This window comes from Zootoca vivipara, chromosome 7 (genome assembly GCF_963506605.1).
Source record: "Zootoca vivipara chromosome 7, rZooViv1.1, whole genome shotgun sequence".
NCBI classification, from domain to species: Eukaryota; Metazoa; Chordata; class Lepidosauria; order Squamata; family Lacertidae; genus Zootoca; species Zootoca vivipara.
The window spans coordinates 23,403,677-23,431,617 of record NC_083282.1 but is presented as its reverse complement, the minus strand read 5'-3'; the positions used below and the strand labels follow the sequence as shown (position 1 = coordinate 23,431,617).

At 40.8% G+C, this 27,941-nt stretch overlaps 1 protein-coding gene across 4 annotated transcripts in view; it reads right to left on the bottom strand.

Annotated features, from left to right (window-relative positions):
- EVI5 (ecotropic viral integration site 5) overlaps nt 1-27,941 on the bottom strand; it is a 71,059-nt gene that overhangs the window by 20,036 nt on the left and 23,082 nt on the right. For 2 of the 4 annotated variants that reach the window (XM_060276732.1, XM_060276733.1), the window contains 15 exons: nt 27,615-27,839; nt 24,578-24,652; nt 23,040-23,165; nt 22,323-22,466; nt 21,408-21,497; nt 21,218-21,315; nt 19,111-19,171; nt 17,294-17,347; nt 13,526-13,558; nt 12,845-12,991; nt 9,416-9,550; nt 8,122-8,262; nt 7,259-7,417; nt 4,452-4,598; nt 3,216-3,311 (listed from right to left, as the gene is read on the bottom strand). In XM_060276732.1, the coding sequence (XP_060132715.1) occupies nt 3,216-3,311; nt 4,452-4,598; nt 7,259-7,417; nt 8,122-8,262; nt 9,416-9,550; nt 12,845-12,991; nt 13,526-13,558; nt 17,294-17,347; nt 19,111-19,171; nt 21,218-21,315; nt 21,408-21,497; nt 22,323-22,466; nt 23,040-23,165; nt 24,578-24,652; nt 27,615-27,839 (1,731 nt within the window). The remainder of the gene's footprint in view (nt 1-3,215; nt 3,312-4,451; nt 4,599-7,258; nt 7,418-8,121; nt 8,263-9,415; nt 9,551-12,844; nt 12,992-13,525; nt 13,559-17,293; nt 17,348-19,110; nt 19,172-21,217; nt 21,316-21,407; nt 21,498-22,322; nt 22,467-23,039; nt 23,166-24,577; nt 24,653-27,614; nt 27,840-27,941) is intronic. The other 2 variants (XM_035123801.2, XM_060276734.1) reach the window with 2 other exon arrangements.

The following is a 27,941-nucleotide window of genomic DNA, read 5'->3' as shown; positions in this document are numbered from 1 at the left end:
GAATTAGGAGTCTTTCTTCTGTGGCATTAGGGTTTTAGAAAGTGTGCAAATACTTAATTGCATGCTTCTGTTTTTTTGTAGCCACAGAAGCCACAGAAAGGAGAGATTCTATATAGGCTTAGCAGGGGGAGAAAACCCTGCTTGCCAAAAGGCTTGGCCATGAGAGATGGGGAATTCTGACTTCTTCTAAAAGCTTGGTGGCAACATGAATCATGCTCACCTTTGGGGAAAACAGACACTCTCTTATTTCATATCTAACTAATCGGATTATCCATAGTTTAGTGGGGGGGGGGGGAATGGATTGTGGAAGTTGAGCTATCTTGCAGCCCGTCTCAGTTTGGTCTGCTTTATGAACTTTTGCTATTACATTTTACACTGAACACATAAATTGAGTTTACTCATTAGGGCAGTTGTGAGGGATGCATGGCCTTTTGGTGACTGGGGTGATTCATTTTAGGTTTTCAGAAAACACATCACACTGCTGAAAAGTACAACAGAGTTTCCTGTAATTGCAAAAATAGAAATTCTCTCTTTAGAACTCTGCAAGTCCTGGATATTGAAGAAAGGTGCTATAAGAGATAAAGACAGGCTTCTTTCCATGAAACATAAGTGTTTACTGTTGGGAAGGTGCCTTTAGTTTTTCCTTAAAAGTGAAAGCTGGAGACCACAGATAAATTTGTTCTGCAGAACATGCTAAGCCTGAACACTGACACACAGCAGCAACACAGATTTCTTGTGTGAAGTTTAACTTGCTGTACTTTAAAAAGCATGAAAAAACACATTAACAGATATATACATATACTTTTGACTAACTTATATATTAGTAGCCTAGAGTACTTATGTAAAAAAAAAAAGATTGAGATCCTAGTATCAGTGTAAATACTCTCAATTAAATCCTCTTAATTTGGGGTTCAAAAAAATAAGGTCTCATCTTATACTTAGGGGCGTCTTATACATGAAAATATATGGTAGTTAGAAAAAGAAAGTACAGTATTCAAATTACCGTAGACCAGCATTTACCAAGCTTGGGTCTCCGGTTGTTGTTGGACTACAACTCCCATCATCCCTAGCTAGCAGGATCAGCAGTCAGGGATGATGGGAATTGTAGTCCAAAACCCAGGTATGGGAAACACTGTCAGAGATTGACATATAAGGCATAAATTAAGCTCCCCACCTATGTTTTGCCTGGGTGTTTTTTTTGGGGGGGGGGTAGCGGGGAAACCAAACACTTTTAGCTAATCCCCCTGACAGCCTTTCCAATCTGTGATTTAGATAGGGACTTGATTGTAATTTCAGTAGTAATGTAGGTGTAGCAATACTAAGGGCACTTCAGATGTTTAATGCCAACATGTCTTACACTTATACCTAAACTCTTCACAGAAAGCAGCATGCTTTAAGGTAATTGCTATGACCCAGCCCTGACCCTGAAAGTGGAACTCCTCGATTCTCAAATGAGTAAAACTACTTTGAAGAAGAGAGGCATCTGATACAATTATTTTTTCCACTGTATCTTTCGTATGCCTCCAGGCTTACGGACACCAAGAAGTTAGCTAGTGATTTGTGTTTTCAATTGCAGTCTTTTTATCATGTGTGCATATACGTTTGTTGTAAACAAGTTTTGCCTTTTTTTAAAAAAAAATTTTTTTCCTTATAAACAAGTAAATAATTCTGGAACAGCTTTAAGAAAGAGCTATGAACTATAGACTTCTGAGCAGCAGGTGCACTGCACACAAAATACTTTGCTGCAGTTTTATAAGACTTGAAGTATTGTATCACTGAAGGGATTTGAGTTCCTTGTGCTTAGCAACAGCAGCAATTAGATTTTGGCAGGGCAGGAAGCGGCCACCAGGATTTTGGTTTTAGAATCTTCACAGAAGTTTGACTTAAAAGGAAAGCTCTGTGGCTTCCTCAGAGAAATTGTTATAATTATTATTATTAATCAAATTAATTGCTGTGTTTTAAGACACAGTTTAGCAATGTCTTCTCGGTCGCAAGTGTAAGGTAAAGGAGCCCTGGACGGTTGAGTCCAGTCAAAGGCGACTATGGGGTTGCGGTGCTCATCTCATTTTCAGGCTGAGGGAGCTGGCGTGTGTCCACAGACAGCTTTCTGGGTCATGTGGCCAGCATGACTAAACCGCTTCTGGCACAATGGGACACTGTGACGTAAGCCAGAGCGCACGGAAATGCCGTTTACCTTCCCACCGCAGTGGTACCTATTTATCTACTTGCACTGGCACGCTTTCGAACTGCTAGGTTGGCAGCAGCTGGGACAGAGCAACGGGAGCTCACCCTGTCATGGGGATTCGAACCGCTGACCTTCTGATCGGCAAGCCCAAGAGGCTCAGTGGTTTAGACCACAGCACAACCCGCGTCCCAAGTGTATGTCCCAATAGGCTCTGCCCACTTTGTGTACATCGTCATGCTTAGACTGGACAGCAAGTCTAAGCAGCTAAAGAACCACATCGGAACTGTCGTGTATGTACAGCCCCAATGCTATGTTTAACACACTCCGAAGACTTGAACATACCTACAGTATATGCAAGTCCACTCACTTCTGCCTACTTTTGAATGCTGACCCGTCAGTCGAGTGTCTTAATAGAGACCACTGAAAAGCAGTACTCTGTGATAGTATTCCAAGTGGTTGGTGAATCAGTGTGGCATACCATGGTTAGAACATGAATAGGACCTGGGATGCCGAGGTTCAAATCCCCATTTAAGCTGGCTAGATGACTTTGGGAGAGTCACCCTCTTCTCTCAGCTTTATGCACCTGGCAGGGTGGTTACCAGGATAAAACGGAGAAGGAAAACCGTGTGCATTTTGGAAGAAACGAAGTAAATAAAAATAAAATATATTATACCTTTTTTTAAATAAAAAAAGCAGAATTCAAGGTGTGGAGTAGGAGTCAACAGTGATTACTAGGCTCCTTTGGGCAGGGTATCAATTTAATAATAGATAAATAAAATGTTAGCATATCCCATAGTTAATGCAAGTAAGGCATGGCTATTGGCATCGAAAGGGGAGTTCACACACAAGGGCTATGGAAGCCTGTTGCCGATTCCTTAAACCAGTGTTAAGGGCCAGCAGAATTATGTCTACACAGAGAGGAAATGTTAAGAGTTACCCAACGTGTATCAAACTGAGGGGGGGGGGAGTGAAAACACAAAGCGGTAGGAACTGATAAAAACAAAACAAAGGGAACAGTCGACATTCTTACTTGGATTTCTAGTTCTGCAATATGTTGCTGGAGTTCTGCCACAGCTGCTATGCTATCTGCCTCTCGGAGCCTTACAGCCATTACTTCTTCTTTATTCTAGGAATAACGGGGGTGAGGGGGGAATAGAAAAAACTTCAGAAAAAAAGGTGATTCCAGGTAAGTTACGGGTAGCAAGCTGACTCACATTTCAGGGAAACTGGTTTGAGCCAGATTTATCCTTTTACTCTAAATTCATTCAACAAGCTACTTCAAGAGACTGACCATGCTATCAAAATAAATACAATAATATTAATGATTTGCTGGTGTTGCGGACTCTCCTCCCCCAAGATTTCCCCCTCCTTTAAAAGAATTTGTCCTGTGAGGTTGTAGTAAGCAAGTATAGTCAATCTGTGAATACAAGGATATATAAAACATTATTATTTTTTGAATGATGCTGCTCTATCGCCAGTTGAAAGCAGCTTCTAAAGTTACTTTTGCCACTGCAGATCTCTTTCCAGCATTCAAAACGTAAGAAAATTTAATGCATGTTGAAGATACACCCTGCTCTGTACTTCTGCAGTCTGAAGTAGTAAACGCCGGTCTGTCCCCTATGTGTTACATTTCTGCTTTTCCCATGTGTGTGAGGGTATGTGCACAAGAAGCACAATAAAAAGGGACAAATAATTAAAAACAGGAAACTGTACTATGCAGAATCTCATCCTGTCTTCGGAGGCACATCCTTGACATAAACAGGCATCCAATTAGCATTTGCCTAGCCCTCAAGGTATATTATAAAACTGCATTAGACCCAGTTGTTGCAGATGAATATACACACTCCTGGAAAGTCCCCTCACAAATGGTGCATGATTAAAATGTAAGGTGATGACTAGTTTTAGGATGATAAATGGTGCCAGAAATCATCAAATGTCCTTAGATTTTTGCCTATGGCACCTCTGCTTACAATGGATTCTGTAATCCATCAAAACACTGAAATTGAACCAAACAATTTGCATTTTACAAATATGAGGCAAACAACTTGCATTTTACAAATATGAGCACAGAAATACACAACTCTCTTAATCATAAAGTGAAAGAGTTTTAAAAATCAAATGTGATGTCAGCTTATTTAATACAATTCTGTAATATAAATCAAATATCCATCCTGGGAAAGCTTGCAGGTAGAATTTGCTAGTTTTCCAAGATATCTTGATTTTAAAGTACACAGACAGTGTTCACTGCATTTCTATTTTAGGTTACCTTGCATTCAATCTCCGCCTGCTTTCGCTTTGATTCGGTCAGCTGAGCCAGAAGTCCTTTGTTTTGAGCAGACAGATACTGGACCTTCCCTTGCAAACTAGAAATCTCTTGCTCTGCCCTCCGCAAATGGTTGCTGTTTATCTGGTTCTGATGTTTAGGAGCGATAACAAGGGGGAGAAAGAGGGATTACATTAGCCTTGACTTCAGTCTTCTTATACATTTGCAGTAGTAAATATGTGAAAGCTAGTGTAAACCTAAGGGTTGTAACTTCCACTAGCAAAGCAAGACTATGAACATTTATTTGCTTCTGCAACGGTTTGGTCAGTCCCAATCTCTTAACTGTGAAAAAACTTTTTTTGGGGGGGGGGGTATAATTAATCAGTAACAGTGAATTAATTGAGGAAAAGGTTCAGAATTGATGGGAAGTTACTGTGATTCCAAGATGAAGAAGACGAAGAGAAGAAGAAGAAGAAGAAGAAGAAGAAGAAGAAGAAGAAGAAGAAGAAGAAGAAGAAGAAGAAGAAGAAGAAGAGGAGGAGGAGGAGGAGGAGGAGGAGGAAGAAGAGGAAGAGGAAGAGGAAGAGGAAGAGGAAGAGGAAGAGGAAGAAGAAGAAGAAGAAGAAGAAGAAGAAGAAGAAGAAGAAGAAGAAGAAGAAGAAGAAGAAGAAGAAGAAAAGATAGACACCAAGGGGAGGGAACCAGACTCACTCACACAGAGGAAAAACCTTAAAAACAAAACAAAAACCAGGATTCACTACAAAACAGAAACAACTATCACACAAATAAACCAGACACAGACGGCCAGAAGAGCACCAGTGGAAAGAAAGGTCTACTTCAAGGAAGGCAGAGGAAAAAAACCCAACTGTTACTCTTAAGGGAGGAGCAACTTAGAAGGTTCTAAGTGTTGGTGTTTTTTCCCTGCTTTCAGGCTAGTGCAGGATAACAATCCCCACTCAGTGGTGCACTAGTACCCATGCAAGAACAAAAAGTTACACATAGCAGTATTTTTGATGTACTTGTTTTGTGTGTGCACTGCTTATATGAATGTGCTGCTTATTCAAAACAAGCTATTTGTACTCAACATTAAGGGCTTTCCCACATCTCTCTTATGGGGACACAAATTGCACATGTGATCATACAGAACAATTGCACCCCCTACAGGCTGAAAGTATTATGGAAACAAGTGACGATTTGCTGCATAATATTAATAGATTGCTCACTGGAAGGACAGATCGTGAAGCTGAGGCTCCAATACTTTGGCCACCTCATGAGAAGAGAATACTCCCTGGAAAAGACCCTGATGTTGGGAAAGATTGAGGGCACTAGGAGAAGGGGACGACAGAGGACGAGATGGTTGGACAGTGTTCTCGAAGCTACCAACATGAGTCTGACCAAACTGCGGGAGGCAGTGGAAGACAGGAGTGCCTGGCGTGCTCTGGTCCATGGGGTCACGAAGAGTCAGACACGATTAAACGACTAAATAACAACATTAAATAGATTGGTGCAATCACGGATGGGTTTTTAGTTTCGGTACTGATCTGTTTATTAACATGCTACACAGTTATTTTTACTGGTGGAGGCTGCTCAATTGTTTTAACAACTGCTTCTCATTGTTGTTTTCTGCTACTTTAAGTAATTTAGTTTTTATGTTTTGCCTTACGGTTATTCGCTACCTTTTATGTGGAAGATATGAATGTCTTAGACAGTGCTTTTATTGCCAGAGAGCATATACTGGCAGGAGAAGCTGAATCAAAACACAGTGCCATGCCAACAAAACATATTGCCTAAGAATCCACATATTTCCACCCAGTAATCAATTTTTTAGATCAGTTTAGGTATGATATGAGTGTCAGTCTATTTAGGCTGACCTCACTATATTCTAAATGACTTTAAAAGTGGCACCGCATTTTCAAGACTGGACAGACCCCACACACTATTTATTACAGGTTAGAATGTACAACAGTATCATTAAAGAATTCTCTTCTCTACTGGTCATTGCCAGCATCCTTCAGACATTAGTAGCACTTCGAACTTATACATCGGATCTGACTAAGATCTAACCCGTTGTATATCCGGGGGGGGGGGGCTGTGTGGAGAGAGTCTCCTCCTTTATATTCCTGGGAGCTTACATTAGTGAGGACCTCACTTGGAAAATCAACATAACTCAGGTGGTCAGAAAGGCCCAACAGAGACTCCATTTCCTCAGGGTCTTGCGAAAGAATGATGTTAAACAACAACTGATGAACTCCTTTTACCGGTTCACAATAGAAAGTGTCCTTCACAGTGCGGTATGCTGGCCTGACAGCCACGGACAGAAAGCCTCTAAAGAGGGTGGTGAATGGGCTGTCCCTTGAGTCTGCTAGATGGCATCGCAAGGGATCCTTGCCTTAGGAGAGCGAGAAAAATTCTCAGGGATGATTCACACCCCGGCCATCACCTCTTTAATCTTCTACCCTTGGGCAGGAGATATAGAAGTATAATCAGCTGATTGAGTGTTTGGGGTGTAAGGGAGACTCGTTTAATTTCATTGTACATAGGTTGTACAATGACAATAAAAGGTATTATTATTATTATTATTATTATTATTATTATTATTATTATTATTATACTCAAATTAATAGACCCAAGTTAATCACATCCATTAATTTCACTGGGTCTGCTCTCAATGCACAGAGCTCTATACTTCCCAGTTCCAAACCCAACATGCATCATTTAGCTATGCAAGTGATTTTCATACTTTGCCCTTGAGGAATTATTTCCATGCAATACCTGACATTCAGTTTCCTCTGGGTGACGAGTGTCCTTACCTGTGTTTCCATTTCCATCATCCTTTGCTTTACTTCCTTCAGCTCGGCTTGTGTTTCTGCTTCTCGCAGTCTGACTGTCATGAGTTCATCTTGCAATTCATTTACAGCGTTCTTTTTAGGGGGGTCTTTCCACCTCCCAGTAGTGCGAACTAGATGGCGCTAAAAACATTGCTAGGTTATAACAAAATCCCCAACTTGGATTAAAATAAAAAATAAATAAAAATATTCAGCTGGCATAAGGATGCAGGAGAATTCATTCAACTTGAGTAATCAAAAGCAGGGGAAATATGGAACATGGAGATAAAAGCAGCAAATTTTCAGCCGCCGAGCACTAAACTGTACATATACTCAGAAGGACAAAAAGGCATGCCAATATCTTGAATGTTTTTGCGAATGTTTTTAAAAATTGCCCAGCTGTGAAAATACTGCCTCCTCAAATTTTCTCACTCCAAGACAAGGTTTAAATTGCTTAAGACAGCATTATTTGAAGTCCTTGGTAATAGATGACTAAAAGCTACTCTAAAATTATAACATGTAGTTACTCTCATTGAACTACTCAGTGGAAGTTACTTCTGAGTAAATAAGCTTCGAGACATTCTGCTAACACAGAAAACTGCATATTTTGCAGAAAGTTTATAGTTATCTCAGCTGCAGAGGCAAATGTAAAACCTGTGTTTGCTAAAGGCAGGGGATCAAAATGAATGGCAGGGGCTCTCTGCAATTAGGACTCATTCACTTGCTGTCTCTTCTCATGATCTCCAGCCTTTTCACGCATCCCTCTTGTACACTAGCTCTCTGCAAGTTTACGCAATGCATTGTCGAATCGATTTTAGCCTGACTTAGCCCTAGGTCTATAGCCTTACCTGCCAGTGCTCCTCCAAATCTTTAACTTGTTGTCTCAGTTCTTTTAGACCCATCAGAGCTTCTGCTTCTCTTAGTTTCACTGCAATCAATTCTTCTTGAAGTCTAGCAATATTGTTCTCATCAGGGAAAGAGCTGTTCCTCTGCAAACAAAGCAAGCCCTTAAGAAACTGAGAGCATAAGGCAGGCTATTTGCGTTAAACGGTACATGACGTAAGTGAAAGAAACGCAAGGGTCATTTAGCTCAAACCTCTTGCAACTGCGTAATACTTTTTGAGGTGGCATTTCAGAAATGCAAACCACAGAAGGAACCCCCTCCAAACTTGAAGGACATTAAAATCTTCGCAAATGAAAATGCATTGGATCAATGGGCTTAAAGTTTCAGTGAAACAAAACTCTCTTTCTTGAGCAGGATCATTATATAAGGAAAGGGACCTGCTAGCCTATTTGTTAGTTAGTTCATAAAATTTATACATTGCTTGATTGTTTAAAAAAAGTGAAACCTCAAAGCAGTTTACAAAAAGATACAGGGGGGAATGCAAACCTACTCTAAGACATACAATATTTTAAACATTAAAACGGGTTAAAATTATCTCAACTTTCTAAGCATCTAGGTAGGTTTGTCTAAACAATAATATTTTCTGCATGCACTGAAAAGAGTAAAGCGAAGGCACCTGCAGTAGTTAATCTCAATAGGCAGGGAGTTCCAAAGTGCAGGTGCTGCCACACGAAATGACCAAGTTCTTACAAATGCAGAACATGTGCCAATTCTGCCGACTGAAGCAGCCAAGTGGGCCCATGCGGGGTAAGGCGATCGTTTTGTTAAGGGCTTTAGATACTAACAGCAGCCCTTTGGTTGATCTGAATTACATCCTATGCCCTTTTAAAATGGTGGGTTTTTTGGGGCGGACTATTGGGTTGTTGTTTTTGTTTTTATTAGGTATTTTGTGGTTTTATATCTTGATTTTATTCTGTGAACTGCCCTTGAGACCCCCGGGGTGTAGGATGGTATATAAATTCAATAAACACCACCACCACCTTGAACTTGGCCCGGTAGCAGCACACAAGAATTCAATCTGGATAAAACAGGCAGGCAGAACTCCAGCCCACGCTAAAAGCAGCTTGCCTGAAGTTTAAAGAGAGAACCTCGTCTTGTGCCCCAAACAACTGTGCTTCAGAGTAGGACACAGGGCCTCCCCTCATGCAAAATGGGAGTTGTGCCAAAAGGGACCTACATTTTACGGAATGTTATGTGAAACAGTTTCACCCTGGCAAAGCATTTTGGTTTGGACTTGCCTTTTCCATCTCAAGAACCTTATCTTGCATTTCCTTCAAGGCACAGTGGGATTCTGCTTCGCTCAGCCTTGCCTGCACCAACTCTTTCTCCAGCTGCAGGACGAAGTCTTCACTATAGCGGGGGCTGCACTTTTGCTATATGGAGGGAGTAAGTTCAGCATTAAATGAGAGGAAGCAGTGGCCTTAAAAGTGCAAGCGTGCTCAGAAAGCAAGAGGATGCAATGGGGTGGGTGGGTCTGCTGCTGTGAACGATGAAGGCTTTCCCCCCCCCCCTCAGGCATTTCCACTCAGACTTACAGCCTCACAGCAAGCAGAGGCAAAGTTTATTCCCACTAGGGAGCAGACACTAAAAAAAAAAAAAATCCCTTAAAAAACCCTGCTAACTTAGGAACCAGTCCTATTTTACAGTGATTTTTATAATACCCCAAACCTGAAATTTAAGTAGTGCAATAGGTTGCTTTTTTTAAAGCTGTGGAAACACACCTCCAGTTTTCTGAGGTTTTGTTTTGGTCATGCTGTGAGTCAGAATTTTTCAGCATTTTGTGGCGCCACTGCAAGTTTGTCCCTGTTGACAAACTAGACCCAATCTTCAAGATACAGCAGGCGCTATTTTAAGGATTCAATATTTTTACTTCGCCAGCTAGCCATTAAATCATTGTGTTATCCCAAGTACAGTTCATGTTGAGTCAGCCAGTCTGCTGTGGTGACTAATGAAAGGCCGGGCCTTGCAATTCCAGGCCATCTTTATTTGGCAAAGCCGCTAGAGCTATTCTCCTCAAAGCACAATGGGGCTTCGCAGAGCCCTTGCTGTAAACTACTCTTCATAGTAGCAGATCTGTATTTGTGCCTCTGTCGCTGAGGATCTAGCTAAAGGGTTATTATGGTGGGTCTCCCCTCATGCCCTTCACCAGTGATATCACCATCGCCGCATTCAAGATGTCACCATTTCCTGCAAGTCGCAGCCATTAAACCAGAGAGTTTAATGACAGAATCCCAAAGGGTTATGCATTTAACACAGTACAATAGCACATTGTTTTTACACTACACATTATTGTAAAGATGTATGAAAAGCGAAGGCATGTAAGTCATGGGGGTAAGTATTTTCTTCCTGGTTTTCCCCGTAGGGCGGGGAGGACAGAGAGATTGTGTTTAAATATGCAAAGCTTATTTTGGCAAACTTAAACTTATTGCTTAAACAAAAAAACCCTACCGTTTACAACTTAGCATATAGAATCGTGTTTCGTTGATTTAGGTTTACAGACAAATTCTAAGGATGTTTGCTCGGAAGACCCTACTTTCGGTTAGTGGCATTTAGGCCCAGGTAAGTATAGACGGCAGCATCGAAAATATGCTAACCTTGACATTGCAATTCTATACCTGCCTACTCGGGAGTAAGGCCCATTTCCCCCCAATGCTGGCTAGCGCTGATGGGAGGACAACGTTTGGAGGTTTCCCATTTCTGGTGCACAGGAGTGCAGAGTGAGGTTTCTTTTGTACAAGCAAAAGGTACGGGAGGTGCAGCAGACACGCTTCTAAGAAGCAAATCGTCAGAAAACAAAGGTCCCTGTTTGTTTTTCTCGTGAAAACAGCAACACTCTCCAAGTGTAGAAATGCATATTAGAGCTGAGTGTTCTGCTTTTTCTACAATCTACCCAAGATTTACCATTCTCTAATGCTGTGGGCTGCCTTGCATTTGAAAACAAAAGTTCCTACGACACGTCTTGAGCGAATAAAATCTCATATCAAAAAGCATTTCACTCATTCCAAAAGAGAATATATTTCATAGAGCTTCAGGGGTGAGGGCGGAAATTGCAGTGCCACCTAAGTAGATACAATTCTTACCTTGAATCTGCATTTAAATGAAATTTCAGTGGCACGCACTCTCAAGTGAAAGAAAGTCTGAGAGCAAGTTCGTTGGAAACTAAACTTAACGAGCCTGCTTTTAGAGAAGTGCCCGATAAAAATGGGAAGGGTTCCAAAAATTGGCCTTTTTCAGAATCTCGGTGTTGTTGTTTTTTATATAAAAAGCTATGCTAGTCCCTCTTCTTGTTCTTTGTTTTATCACCTCAGTTGGCACTGTATGTACGAATTGCTTTTTAACATCCTTATCTTCCCAATCACCTTGCGACAGTGACTTATCCAAGGCCTTCCCCATTTGATTTATAGATAACTAAGGAGCACCAACTCCAATATCAAACACCAAGCAATTAAAAATGATTTCACGGTAACAATCATCCACCCAAGAACGAGAACGAAACAAAGCCTAGAAATTTGCGTTTGGTGAGTATAATTATCTCCCCTTAGCTTTCCTAGGAATATGGCTTCTGTGTTTTCACTTGCGCAACACTCTCCAACACAATAGCAACACAACACTATGGTAATCCAAATCAATTATTCAGACTAGCTATATTTCTATTCCTTCCCTGTTCCCCCATCAGATGTATTCATTTACATGTATATTTTAATACCTATGAAAATATCCTTTTTAATTCCACATTTCATTACAAGACATATAGTCAACACATAAATAAAATTTTGGATTATTCCATATATCGGTTACGAGAAAGCTAAATAACAAAAGTAGGACGTTTCCTGTTTTGGATTGGTTTCAATAATATTACTTGTGGAACAAATTATAGAACAAAATTAAAAGCTACCAGGTTCAATTATCTTTCAAACAAAGTTTATTATTCAGGGCAGGCTAGAAAGGAACATTTATGTATCATACCGGTAATTAATTACTCTTCTTCCAGTAATGAAGTCACACAAACAAACAAACACATGTCTTAAACAATGGCCAGGTGAATTGAGGGCTCATGTTTTACCCAAGGAAACAATCATTCCAACATTATCTCAGTATTTTAAAGTATGAGATTGAAACCACTATTTAAAAAATAAAAATAAAAATGTCAGATTATTGGTTGGGCAGTGAATTCACCTGTCAGTCACACAAAGTTCAATCGCCTTACTAAGTGGTCAAATTAATTTCTCTTTTCCCACTAGGTGGTGCCCTGTAATTCTGAAACGGCCCTGGAAACTACTGTGCTTAGGATGATCAACCTAAAGGCCTGCTGTCAGCTCAGGCTAGGGATAGAGGAGGAATCCACCTTTAAGCAGATTTTGCATTGAACTGTGTCCTCTGTTCAAGTTCCTTATGCATCACCAAGACTCTCAGTTCCCATCATCTCGATGGCTATATTGGTTGCTAGTGATGCGAGTTGGGAGTCTAACAACCTCCGGAGGGTTAGGAACCCCTTAATCTAATTATTAAAAACAGGCTAATTCGTTTTCACTTAATTTTTATTCATGCATATATCACAGAAAGCAATATATTTAAGAGGAACAGAACAGAGATCATGCCATGTCCAACAGAAATAACCAGAAGTGAATGAGAAAGGTAAGAGATTAGGTTACTACCAGGTACCTTACCCCTTGTTGCTGTTGCTGGAGCTCCCTGATGGTATTCTCAGCTTGCTCCAGTTTAGTAATGGCCTCATTACTCTGCTGTTTGATGGTGGCCAGCTCCCGTTTTATGAGGTAGTTTTCCTCAGCCTCCTGGGCCCTTGTGACTTGTCCCTTAGGACATAATTTTCTTTTTAAAGCAATTGGAGGACCGATCCAGGGAAGACCGAGAGTTTTACATATTTATTCTGCCATATGGTTAAAATCTTGCAAATCATCACAGAACTGTTACAGCCAGTACATCAATTTAGCGAAGTAAAAGCAGTTTAGCACTGCATCACATTAAACGCTTTTAGTATCCGTCAGCAAGGTCAATTGTGTATTTGCATTCAGCAGAACTTTGTTCATGCATATATTACTCCATTGTGCATGCACATCTGTTAGAAGTTTGTAGCTGGTCTACAGAATTAGTGCTGAAACAGAATTAGAGCCCAGCAATTACTCAGAATTTCAGGCGCCATTAGAATGAACGTGCAGAGATATGCCTAAATATTATTCTAACTAACACAGAACTGCTAGATTACAGTTGTTTAAATTTACTAGGGTAGATATGCAGTTGTAAAAATGCATGTACTTATTAATGCATGCATTAAAAACAGAAAGCTGTTTTTTGAGAGTCGGAAAGGATGAGATACTAAAGAAGTATACCTGTATCAATCTATCTGCCAAGGAAGCACTTTCCTACAAAAAGGGAAAAAATTCAGATAGGAGTAAGAGAAAAAAAAGGAAAACCAAGTGACAAAATCAATGGTGGAGAATTATGCCCAAATTCTACCAACTTTCCATATACAATGAACTCCCAAATATTCATTTTCCCCCCCACCCATTAAAGGTGGTACAGTTTAACAGCCAAATCTCAGCAGCACAGACAGAAGACTTAATTCAGAAAAATAACAGTGAGCTTCAAATTTAACAATATTGGTTTAAGCTGTCTAACTTTCAGTTGGCAGTTTATTGCATGGAGCAAGCATTATGCAGATTCATGTAGAGCTCACCTGATCAAGCTTTGTGAAGTGAAAGGAGGTATAATTTGAGCACATTTTAAAGTTCGGCTAGTGAAAGGGCAGAGCCATTTGTACAACAGCAGTATTTAAAAGGCAGGAGTCCAGTGATGCAAAATGTCAGGCACGAAGAACAGTGAATATATGCAAAGTATATCTGATCTGATTTCGGACAACTCTTATCACTAACGCTATTGCAGTTTAATCTTCCCTTGCTCTGATTTTGCAGCAAAATAGAATCTTCACAGCAATCTAATAATCCGGGCAGCTTTCAACCCGGAAAGGTACAATTTAGCCCGTACAAATCAGGTAGTTTACACCTCCCTTAAAACACTTACAAATTCACAGAGAGGGCAGAAACAGTTAACATATCCACATGAAAATTGCTGCATCGAGGAGCCAAATGAAGCTGTATCAGTAGAAGTAGAAATGTATTAATTAGCGTAAATTAGGTGGAAACTATTTTCAAGCTGAACGCACAATTGTTCTCTGAAGTGAGATTTGTTTAAAAAAAGAACAGAATTTCCATCTTGCTTTCCTACTTACGTTTTAGGACAGTAACAGTCGTTCTGTCCAGGAACGCACATTGCAAAAAGTTCACTTTCCACGCTTATGGGAAAGACCAAACCTCACTCCCCACATAGGGAGAACTCTTTTAAGTCACAAATGAAGACTCCTGCCAACTACAATTTCAAAAACTAGGAAGCTAAAGCTGTAAAAGATTTGAAGGCCTAGGAAAAAAAATACCAGAAACAGGAATCCAATCTACTCCTATCCAACATCCACTAGAGATAGACAGTGTATTAATCAATGGGAACAAGTATTCTACAGCCAAGGGGAAAGGCCACAGTATCTTAAGATTATTGGGCAGAGGGAAATTTTCATATGACAAAGAAAAACCATGAGAAAGTGATTTGGGTGTAGAGAAACACAAAACCTGCCCTTCCGGAGTTGCCCCAATGCTTGAGGAAGAAACACCTGTATTAGAGATGAAGGAAAGCTTGCCTCCTACCAAAAGGATAGCCAGCCACTCTCATAATGAATATCAGTCTCCAGAAGCTTATAGCAGTATGTCGTGCTACAGCAAGCTTAAATTCTTGCAAGGTTGGCACACTGGCAAGAAGGTGGCTGTCAGGGTGTCTCGGTGCTAAGGGCAATTGCAACAGACTGGAAAACAGTCTAGAGAACCTTTGGGAGGACTGGGTTAAATCTGGACTAACCATGGGTAGGCAAACTAAGGCCCGGGGGCCGGATCCAGCCCAATTGCCTTCTAAATCTGGCTCGTGGACGGTCCGGGAATCAACGTGTTTTTACATGAGTAGAATGTGTGCTATTATTTAAAATGAACCTCTGGGTTATTTGTGGGGCCTGCCTGGTCTTTTTACATGAGCAGAATGTGTGCTTTTATTTAAAATGAATCTCAGGGTTATTTGTGGGGCATAGGAATTCATTCATCCCCCCCCCAATACAGTCTGGCACCCCACAAGGTCTGAGGGACAGTGGACCGGCCCCCTGCTGAAAAAGATTGCTGACCCCTGGACTAGACATTTCCATCACCTACATTGTTTGGATGCCAACATTTCCTGGACACTGGAAAAGTAATCAATGTGGATTTTGTTTGAGAACAACTCTGCACTGTCTTGGAATTCAGAACAATAAAGAAAAATATATCACAACCTTGCTCAGACTATAACAGGACAATGTTACAAAAACCTCCTCTTTTTAGAGAACCGTGTCCCTATCACTAAGGCAAAACGAAAAGAAAATAAAGAATTCATAATGGGCTCTCCTATTCCTCCAACTGCCCTTGCCCATTGAAAGAACTGAGAAATAAAAGCAGTAAAAATATTGCCATGGTAGTGGGACTAAAAAAAAAGCAGCAGCACTGAATGAGAGGATCATCTAGAGGACAAACATGCTGCCTCAGGCTTGCTATCCCACTGTCTAGTCAAGGCCGATGCGACATGTAAAGAACAGATCCTCGGGAGAGGATGACTTCGTTCCCACCAGTGCCACAAATATACTCAAAAATTTCCAAGAGGCTGAAAGAATGGAACTGGAGTTCTTCTTCCAAGGCGTCGTCAACACAACTAGGTACAAACACAGTTCAGTTTTTTGCTTCAAATGCTGCCTCTGCAACTACTCAAATTAACACATTGCCTATACTAAATGGAACACTTAGGATTTTTTTTAAAAAAATAAAAGCATACATTTCTCGGCGCTTTATAAACTGTTCGTATTATTACGCCTGTGTCAGTTATTCTGAAAAAAAATTACAATATAAAACGCTCAACTCTCCTCTTTCAGGAAGTGTTTGAGCACCAACCCAAGGTTCTGTTTCGTCTATCACTAGTTTGTCTGGTTCTGGCACCCTGCAGTCCTGTTTCGCCCTAGCCATCAAATGATCAGTAGTATCCACCAGTAGTGTCCACATGCTTGGAATAAGAAGAAGGAGAAGGAAGAAAATGTTTCCAGGTACAGTAAGGGTTCTTCATGAAGCCAAAGTGGGTCAAGAGATTGGGACGAGGCAGAATAGAAACAGTGAGAAGCCCTTATTTTCCACAGCTTTTTGTTGGAAAAAAACAAGAAGGATGCGTGTTCTGCTCTCAACCTGCTTGGGAACAAAACAAAATCCAAACTAAGAGCCTTCCCGTATCTACCACACTTTATTACAGCTATCTGCTTTAACCTAAATTAAGAATGAGCTCTCTCAATTTCGTCATACTATTCAGTCCAGGTATTGAACTTGAACAGAATGCCACTGAACTAAGGAAGAAGACTGCAAGTCAAAGCTGTGTACAGTATATGTTTTGGTTTCTATGGTGCGCTGAACAAAAATAAATAAATAGAAACTCTATTTCGGTTTCTGAATATATATTCTATACGGTGGCTATGCAAAGTGCGAAATCATTTCAGGCACCTGGCTTAATGTTTCAGTGCATCTGGTGATGCAAAGAACCAAAATAACATTGGCAGAAAACTGGTAGAATGGAGATACCTTGATAACTGATCTCTGGTTAATGTGCAGTAGGAACAAGCTGGGTTTGCCCCAGCTTCCTTCCAACAAGGAGATTGTCCAAGGACACTGATCTTCCATCCACAATTCATTACGTACATATTTCATTTTCATTTTCTGACTATTCATAAAACCAATGCCTTGTTCTTTGATAAAACTGTTAATTATTAAGGGGCCACAGAAGGCTTTGTTGAATTCACTTCTTTAGTTACGGTTGTGTGGAACACAAGTGCTCATAATTTAGAACCCCAAATTGTCTAATTATGAAGAAGCATCGTGACACTGCTATAAAGCAGGCATTAGCAGTGCTGCTATTCATATTAGTCCAGCTATTCAGAACTGCACCGGTATTGTAAAATTTGTCATCAAATACAGGATAATGGTGACTAGAATACTTACTTTTTCTAATGTTTCAATGCGCTGTTTCAAGAGTCTATTTTCTGTCTGTAATCTCTGAAAAGCAAGCAAAATTAACTGAGACCTAAATGCAGTGAGGAGAGAGGAAGAATCCAGTAACCTTCAAGGCCCACTGAAGTTACAAGATACAATATCACCTGGTAAACATTACAGTGGTGCCTCGCTAGATGAAATTAATTCGTTCCACGGGTCTTTTCTTATAGCGAAAAATTCGTCTAGCGAATCCCATAGGAATGCATTGAAAAAAAATTTGCCCATAGGAACGCATTAATTGAATTTCAATGCATTCCTATGGGAAACCGCGATTCACTAGATGAATTTTTCGTAAAACGCATTCATCTAGCGAGGCAAGCTCCACTCAAAAAATCCTTTTGTTAAGCGGAAATTTCGTTAAGCAGGGCATTCGTTAAGCGAGGCACCACTGTACATGGAAACATCCTAGATTTCTCCCCTAATTACTCCCTTATAAGAGTTTCAAAGCAGATGGGCAATTTAAAATAACTGAGAAGTCCCAATTATCACCTTATATGCATGGTGCCTTATGGTACTGATTCTACACACTTGTGGCAAAGTCATGCTTCTATGAATGTTGTTATATTGGAAGGTCATACGATCAATTGTAAATTATACAAACTAATGCCCAGCATCACAAAGAGTTAACTCCTAACCACATTTCCTTGAAAGCAAGACTGTGGGTACATCCTGTTAATTCAAATCAGTACAAGGCCTTCTGAAATTATCAGAATTTCTTCCTATCACAACGCGGATAGCTTTTTTAAATAAAAAAAATGAAATGTTGCTGGGATGCAACGTGGAACCTTTGAGAAAAATAGGTTTAAGGTCTGACGGTCACTTTGGGTGACGCTGCTGGAAAAAGCAGGGTGGAGTGTCAAGCAGCCAGGAGAGAACAGAGAGTTAAAAGAGAGCAGCTCACAGATAAAACTGTGAGATAATGCTTGGAAAGGACTTAGGGTGGGTGGATCGGGATTTGCTAGGCAGGGTAACTCGCGAGTATTTCCCTAAGGGGAAGGAAAAGATCCTAGAAGTGGGCTGGGAGAGTTCTTACTGGCGTAGTAGGACAAACAGCCACTCAAGGAGGAATCTGTTTAATTAGAAACAGTTCTGAAGTGGAAGTTTTTAAGTAAAGTTCTCAGTTATTTCTGCAAAGCATTTCTGGCTGGAACAAAAGCGCCGTGCCTTATCAGGGTCACCGTTAAGCTTTAACCCTCATTGAGTGTGTTTACGTAAAATTCCAGTTTTGCTTCCATCGGGACTGATCCTTACTTTGAGGGATAAATGGTCACGGGTTTTCCTTTCACATCATCAAGAGTCATTGCTGGTCGATATTAGCAAACCCTGTACAGAGAATCTCAGACCTCTCAAGCGTTACTCCCAGGGAGTGTCTAAGTTTTAAAGGACCCCAAACCCAGCCACATTCCCTCGCTCGCATGTTTACTTAGGGAGCCTGCCACATAAGGGTTTTCTTTTCTCACATATCCCTCCACAAAACAGTCACATCCCAGCCCACCTATCTCTCACTGCAGCTTTGTTTTTAAAATGCACCTTTGAAAAGTGGAAAGTTACAGGTACTATATTAGCTTTCCATAATAAATGAGAATGCACTATGGAAAGTTAATATGGTACTGGCTTCCACAAAAGACTTGTTACTTATTCATTACCTTCGTATCCTGCCTTTCTTCCAAGAACCTCAGTACAGCATATATATAGTCCCTGCTGCCCAGGCAAGGATTGAAAACATCCATGTTAGTTACAACACTCTCTCGCAAAATTCCACTTACTTTAATTTCAACTTGTTCTTCCATTTCTCTTGTTTTTATAGTGGTATATTCCTTTTCTAACCTGAAGAAAAAATGTAAGGCATTACAAACTTTTTTAGTACTGTGTGCATGTGCTGAACAGAATAAGTAATTTACCCCTATTATCAAAATTCACACCCTTGCAATATTATCTGGAATTTCCCCCCGAAACGTTACGCAAATTCCTTCTGGAAGACTCTTTGAGCTCAGTATCCTACGCTGTGGCCAAATTCTGCACCTTAGCTATTAAAAAACGTAAATCTCTTTTATTGAATAAGATATTATAACAATTTGTCCTGCCCTCCGATGATGATATTGCGGCTACAGTTCTTAGTTAAATTTATTATTCTTTTATAGTGTTTTATTCCGCTGGACCTGTATTTTAAGTATTGTATATTGGCTGTTAAAACCCCATATCAGTTGCTTTTATTGTTCATGTAGAGAATTATGCAGAATTTCTGGTTTAATATGCTGGCTGTTTGCCATAATAAACATTGACTTGACTTGAGAATAAGTAATGTGCAGATGGGCTGTCAATATTGCTCGGCGGGACTCCCACCAAAGCTTTTGTTTTTCATTCACTAAACTTGATTTTCCTCTCCTTTACCCTGAAACTGTAAGTCTATGAAAAAGGCATGATTCTTTGTAATTCTTTTCACCGTGTCTATGATCTTAGGACTCATTGTACATGAGGTTTTGTCTAAACACACATAGTGATGTAGAAAAACATCACCATGGAGTAGTTTGCACAAGTGCCTATTTTGCTGTAAGTTTACTTGCTGGAAAGCAATACCTGTCAGCATGTGCCTGGCAAAATGAAAACTTGTGTAATCTCCACCCAACAAGGTAAACCTCTTCTTCCTATGTATATCCTTTAAAAGGTAAAGGTAAAGGACCCCTGACAGTTAAGTCCAGTCACGAATGATTCTGGGGTTGCGGTGCTCATCTCGCTTTACTGGCCGAGCTGGCATTTATCTGCAGACAGTTTTTCCAGGTCATGTGTCCAGCATCACTAAGCTGCTTCTGGCAAAACCAGAGCAGCGCAGGGAAACACTGTTTACCTTCCCGCCGGAGAGGTACCTATTTATCTACTTGCATTTTTTCCGTGCTTTTGAACTTCTAGGTTGGCAGGAGCTGGGACCGAGCAACGGGAGCTCACCCCGTCGCGGGGATTCGAACCACCGACCTTCTAATGCAGGAATATGCAGCTGTCCCATAGGGGGATTGAACCTGCAACCCTGGCATTATGAGCACCACGCTCTTAACAACTGAGCTATCCGCTTGTAGGAAAAGTGTTGCGTGAAACTGTCGATATATGAATTAAGTGCCCATGTTTCAGAAATTGAGGCCTCATTTAGAACTCAACAGAAAACACGCAGGAAGTTGTACTTCTTTCAAAAAGTAATTATAAATGGGAATTGTGAAGCCCATTTCAAAAGTCCATAGCTAAAGTGCAGTGTGATAAGATTGCTTTCTAAACAAAACAAAAACTTAGCAGTAGATCTGCTAAGATTGTTTTTCTTAAAAGAAAGGAAGTTAAGACCCCTTTAGTTCCCTCGAGATTCTTTGATCCAGTGGAGGCTTATATGAATAAAAGAGCTGAGAGGGAAAGCAGGGCACAGGCAAAAACAGAAGATTGCACTTGGCTCAAAGGTTTCCATGAATACAACAACAGGAATAGATGCTATCCAAAAACAGATTTTATTTTTATTTTTTTGCCCTAGTCTTAAACAGTAGCTTTGATACACAAATCTCCATCAACCTCTTTTTTTAGTGGCGCGCTTGTCTGTTTTGCCTGAAGGGTTTCTGAAGCTCAATAACTAGTTTGCCATTTTGTGACTTTCAGTTTATTCTGGATAAAGTTACTTTGCTAACAAGGCTTTTGCGTATCTCTAATAGGCCAAGGTGGCTGGTGTATCCCCACCCCCACCCCCGGGTGTGATACACAGTCTAGTTAGTATCATTGGCAAAGAAACTGCCGAGACTCTTAAACAGAAGCATGTTAATATTTTAAAGGTTTTAAAGCAATTCAAAACCCAGGAACTGTTTTAGAGCACAAATGCTATTTTATGCAAAACGTACTACCTACTTTTTCATCTTTTTTGCATTGTATTTGACCTGGTAAGCTGCTTGGATTAATTTATCTGGACCACCATCAAACTGACGCGGAACGACCTTCTGAAAGTGCTAAAAACAAAGCACACCGTCACAGTGATTAATACCAACATTATATGCAAACATTCCATCTATTTGATATGTCGACGTCACATTTAGCTTACTTGTAACATCCCTTCCATGTCGAGCTGCATCAATTCTGCTTGATTCATTTGGAGTAGTGCTAAGCCGACCCGAAACACTATCTCCAAACCCTAGGAATAAGGTATATGTTTTATTTCAGGTAAGCATTTCTGATATCTAATATACTGTAGATATATTTCCCCATTTAGCTGAATACTGACAAAATTAATATTGACAGATTTCAGCGCCGCACATAAAACAAATGAGGCTCTGCTTAGACTGACATACAGGTGAAACTCGGAAAATTAGAATATCGTCAAAAAGTGCATTTATTTCAGTAATGCAACTTAAAAGGTGAAACCAATATATGAGATAGATGCATGACATGCAAAGCAAGATATGCCAATCCTTTATTTGTTGTAGTTGTAATTATTTGTCGTTAGGCGGGTCAATTATAAATGGAATGTAATTAATGAAATGTAATAGCGATGTTTATTTTTGTATTATTGTAACTATTTGTTTTTATTACTGTGAAATTTCCAAAAGAAAGCATTTGCAAAAATTAAAAGAAAAATAAAAAATAATAAGTTGCATTACTGAAATAAATGCACTTTTCAAAGATATTCTAATTTTCCGAGTTTCACCTGTAGAATGTCAACTTTAACCCAAGCATAGGAGCCAACTGCTAGGGACTGAGGTCCCTTCCACACACCCCCATAAAATATTTAAGGGGACCGCCCCCCCCAATTGATGGGCATTGTCATTCAAATGGTGTACATGTGTTGCATCATGTGATCAATTTTGCGGGGTGGGGGGGGGCTTACCTGGACCCCTGTAATATTTTATTCAAGTTGGCACCCCTGAACCCAACTAACAACCACAGTCTACATCAGAAAGAGTTTCCTTGGGAGATACAGTGTTTTGATTGTGAAAACCGGCATTAGACACTAGCTTACCTCAGACATAAAGATATCAAATATTCTTGTTGCAATTGGTAATGGGAAAGATGTAAGAAAAATAGTTAAGAACCATGACGAGGCGTACATAGAAGTATGAAAACTCTGAGCCTGAAAATGCACAAACAGCTCTGGCAGTTGCTCCTGAAAGAAAATTTACAGTTGTTGGGGGTTTTTTTTGGTTAAGACTTTCATAAATCATACAATAAGCATCTATCTATTTAAAGGACTACACTTTGAAATGGTGGTCTCCCTCTTTCAAGAATACGATTTATATTGTCCGAAGGCCACACACTGATTAGACTGTTCTCATGCAATTTACCTCAGACTGAAACGCTCTGCATTCCACTGTGTGAAAGCATCAATACCCATCTAATGGTTATGAAGCACTCATGTTTTCTCTTACTGAGAGTATTAAAATAGGGATAACAAGGGAGCATGAACAATATACTGGAGACAAAGGTGTTCATCTTTCTTAGTTCAGCAGGGTTTATAGACTGAAGCGCTACTCTCCACTTCCTGAACTCTGGCCATTTCTCTGCACACCATTTCCTTTTGGAAGTGCTTTTAATTTATGGCCTCCCACCTCTCTTCCACCCAGTTCTCCTAATCCACTGCTGAGAAAGTGGGAAATATCTGCAACTTTGAAAACAAAAAGAAATGAACTACGAAACATGCAACCGGTAAAAGATCTCATGTGTATATATATATATATACCTGTATCATGAATTCGAACTGATACATACAAAGGCCGAGCTCAGCCATACTTGGCTTGAAGAGTTCTCGAAGTCTATAATCTTGCATTAATTTAACAAACACGCAAAACGCTTCCTCCTCGGGCATCTGTTTTGAAGGAGAACCGAGTCAGGAGCTCATTACTCTTTATCATATTGTCATAGTCACCCTGAAAAAGCCCAATAAGCTTCCAATACCTCGTGGCTACAGGAATCATACAGGGATACATCTGGGATGGGGAGAATAATGATGCTTCCTAACCCTTCACAACCAATTTTCATCTGTAGCTTTTTTTTTTTACTGCAGTATCTGAACAAGCGAAAAGAGAGCTGCTCTTTCTCAAGCCCTCGTGGCTTGGTAGTGTCATTGCGGCAGCTGTGGTTACATGGAAAAAGCATTGCAGATACTCCTAGGGTTGCCAGACTCAATAGAGGACAGGACTTCTGTGCCTTTAATTGCCCTGCTCTCTTTTGAGTCTGGAAACCTTAAAGAGAAACCAGCAGACCCTTTGCTTGGAAATTAAACAGTCTGGCAACCCTAGATACCCCCTACATTATAAGTTCATACCCAGGTTTGGAAGCACTGGCCAAATGATTATCCATTTTCAGGTTAATAAGCATGCACAAGATTTCGGCTCCTGCTCACAGCTGCTTCACTTGCTTCTCCACGGGAGGGAACAAGTCAGGAAGCTACAGCTAACCATAGTTCATTACTGCATTTAAACCAGAACACTATGACCAATGGCCTCCAAACAGGCAGAATAGGATGCCAGGAGGGCTTGAAGTTGGCTTCCAAACAAGCTAGGATGTGGAAATCATGAGTTCAGATGTAAAGGCAAGCGATAGTTAGCTTCCTGGCTTGTTTTGTGCCTTGTGTGAAAGGAGCGAAGAAGCATTTCCACAAGGATGACTAGAGCTCAGGCGTAACTTGGCTTATTAAACTGATATTTGTTTGTCTTAATGTTGTCATTGCCTTCAAACACTTGCAACATCTGGCCAATATTAAACACTGCAGTAGGGTTTTTTTTAAAAAATATTAAATAATAATATTAAGAGCCAGGAGAGTTAGTGGGTTATGTAAGCCATGCTGGGGAATCTCAAGCTTCCCCAGGAATTTTTAATCCCGTAGAACAGGTTTTCTATTACTATATTCTATAACATCTCTGCAGAATGAACGTCATTGTGTCTGGGGCCAGGGGGAAAGCTACCTGTGGCCAAATATTTCTCTTTTAACAAGCAGGGAACAAATACACATTTACATTCTAGGGGCTAGCTGCCAGAAGAGCAACAAGAAGCAAGGCTCCAATCTGACTCACATTAAGCCCGGGCTTAGAATTTACTCAACTGTTACATAAAACAATGTGCGTTCAAAGTCTGTAGTAAAGACTAGTTAAGATACCCCACAAGAAGAGCCCCAGTTTATAGATCCTGTGTTACCCTTTATCATCATCCCGTACTGCTTTGGACAAAGCAAAATTTCAAAGTAATATATAGTTTCACGAAGCAGTGTGGTTTACTTACCTGCATAAGAAGCAATCCAACAATAAAAGCACTTCCTTGGCAGTAGCCAACCTCGCGGTCCACTAATGAATAAGCCTAGAAAATGTTTTTTAAAAACACTGATAAGACCCCAAGCAGCAGAAATCACAGCACATCTGCTTCCAAAACCCATCACATTTATATACCACCTTTTCTTCCAAGGAGCTCACAACAACCCTGTGAGGTAGGTTAGACTGGGAGTTGGTGACTCACTCCAAGGTCACCCAGTGAGCTTCATGGCTGAGTGAGGGATTCGAACCCTGCTCTCCCAGGTCCTAGTGCAGCATTCTAAATATTACACCACACTGGTTTACACTACGAGGCAAACCACTTCCAATATCCAAAGGAGCACAGAATATGGTGGCGGTCACAAAATTCTGCTTCTTGAAGGTGCCAGCTACCTATTACCTTTTAAGCATGTTTTTTAGCTCTTATTGTTGCAGAAGTGTGTGGGGACTGCCCGCTAACATTTCAAAACTCAGAGAAGTCGCTGGATAAGGTTTTCCATTTCTGCCCCTGCACCCCTGTCTTGAGCAGTAAATGCAGAAGTAACCAAAAGAAATGGTTCGAATTTGATCAATGTGCACAGGGTTGTAGGCAATAGTGTTCATGCACAAGAAGAATGGCTGTCCAGGCATGCAAAGGAAATTCCCCTTCATCTCCTCCCTCTGCAGCCAACCACGTGCCTCTTAAAATCTGCTTCAAAGGGTTGAGAGACCCTCCAGAACCAATTCAGGGAAAGAGGAGAAGTCATTTTGGCACCCTTTAATTCATACAGGTTGCAAACTCCAGGTTTCCTGGGCACATCACTGTCCTCACTGTCAATAGGTAAAGGTAAAGGGACCCCTGACCATTAGGTCCAGTCGTGACCGACTCTGGGGTTGCGACGATCATCTCGCGTTATTGGCCAAGGGAGCCGGCGTACAGCTTCCAGAGCAGCACACGGAAACGCTGTTTACCTTCCCGCTGTAGCAGTACCTATTTATCTACTTGCACTTTGACGTGCTTTCGAACTGCTAGGTTGGCAGGAGCTGGGACCGAGCAACGGGAGCTCACCGTCAATATTATACTTCTTATTATTTAACACACAAAACACGAAGTGCATAGAGGCTCTGCTAATATCGGATTAAGTTTACATTCTACTGAAACCCAGAGGCTGTATGCATGCTAGCCTGAGAGGATCCTGGCTACAGGCTGAGAGGCTAGGATGCCACAAACGCATGGCAAGAGGAAGAGGCAAACAACAATTTCTTGGGGGTGCTATAATGGAAGCAGATCTGAATGTCAGAGGGAAAGTACAGTACCCAAAGGTCAAATGACCACTCATAGAAATGTGGGGGAGTGAAGGAAGCAGAGGGCTTCAGGAAGGAAGACAGGAGGCAGCAACAGGTCAAGATACAAGGATTGGGGGGGGGAATGGTGAGCAACAGATGCACAGTACCTGGAAATTTGCCTAATGGGCTCTTTTCTCAACCTTTGTACTAGTAGGGCTGGTATGAGGACACAAGCACAGAAGGGGCTGTGTGCAGGTTGTGAGAAGGAGTGTAGAGGCAAGAAATGTTTGCAATTTTACCCCTCTGCTACCCACAAGTTGCCAGGTGAAAAACCAGCAGTCCTAACTGGTAGGCGGTCAACATTTGCATGTGTGCTACTGGTTGAAAGTTGGGTAGTAGGCTGGATCTTCAAATTATCCATGGAATCGTGAAGGCTTCCCTCTATCCTGTACAAGAACTCCCACTATAGCTGTTAAATACATGTACAAAACAGAGCTGAGATCTTTCTTTCTAAGGCAGGCACCCCCAAACTTCGGCCCTCCAGATGTTTTGGACTACCATTCCCATCACCCCTGACCACTGGTCCTCTTAGCTAGGGATCATGGGAGTTGTAGGCCAAAAACATCTGGAGGGCCGCAGTTTGGGGGTGCCTGTTCTAAGGTTTCTGATTTGAGAGATATGAGGGCCAGCCTCCTGGTTATCCCCACCCTCCCAGCTGTATATTTGCATGTTTTATATTCCATGGCATTAGAAAAGGAACGTGTGTTGATCACGTTGATCACGTGTACTCTGATGTGCTGCGCAATGCACAAATAACGAGCTGCACCACACTTCCAAGCAAAAGGAAACAGCAATCAGCAGGAAATGTTTCGAGTGCGTTCGTATGAAAAAGTCAATTGACAGTTCAACATGAGCTCATTCTCTTGGCTGGCTTAATGTCTAGAACTTGCAACAACAGGGCAATTCTTCCCTTCGCTGTCAGAAAGTCTAATTGCCACTGATGAGCCCAAGTAATTCCCCAAGGGTCAGTCCACGTGCTACATTCCGATATTTCTCTCATGGAAATATTACTCACATGAGCCATACGATATGCAGGACCCAATCTGGCAGCAGTTAATGTCTTTGAAAGATGAAAAATAAAGAAAATGGGACAGTCGAGATCTACAATATCCTGGCTTATACACTACACTGCTTGAGAACCAACAAGTTATGGGCGTTTCCTTTGTTTTAAAACAATAAACTTTTAACAGTGCCCTGCACCAAAAGCCCTCCTCTAAATCACTATGATTGGTACACCATAGGAAAATAATTCGCTGTGACTGAAAGCTAGTCTTATCCATCAAAAAGATCTCCCTTTCTCCCTTCAAAGACCTGGGACTTTTACCAGTCAACTTGTTTTCATTGCTTAGGGTGGCACATTTTTCCATAGAGACAAACCACAGAGATACCCAGTAGCAGTCTGGGGAGTCCCTCATCTGCCGTGAGACACCTTGTTAATGATGGGATCTGACTTTGTCAAATACCCCATTTTGCCTTCTAATTTGGAATACACATACAGCTGATGAACACTCATAAATATAAATTCGTATGTATGTATGTACACAAGTGAAAAAGGGGTGAGTCTTATGCTAGGTTATACCAAGGGATATAAATATAATATAAATATAAATAAAATGGCCGTTTTAAAGCAAATATTTGCTTAAAACAATTACTTTTCCGTTAAGAGATAAGAACTGCTGACTTACCTTCATTACATTAAATAAAACCTCCTGCCCAAGGCTGTCTTTCTCTTTAAAAAAGTCGTGCTCGGGGTATGTCCTAGCAATGTCCCTTCTTATAAGCTTTTCAGAAGGTGAAGTCATTTTCAAGAGTTCCGAATATTGATCCTTAATTGCCATATTTTGAGCTGTGCATAAAAGCTGCCAAACTATTGCTCGGAAATGATGGGGTATCCCTTTTCGAACAAGTTCCTAGAGCGTAAAAAATAAATAAATTGATGAGCGTTTATTTATTAACTGCTCTGCTTGCAATAATCTCAAAGCGTGCAGTTTACCAAAATCTTCATATTCATG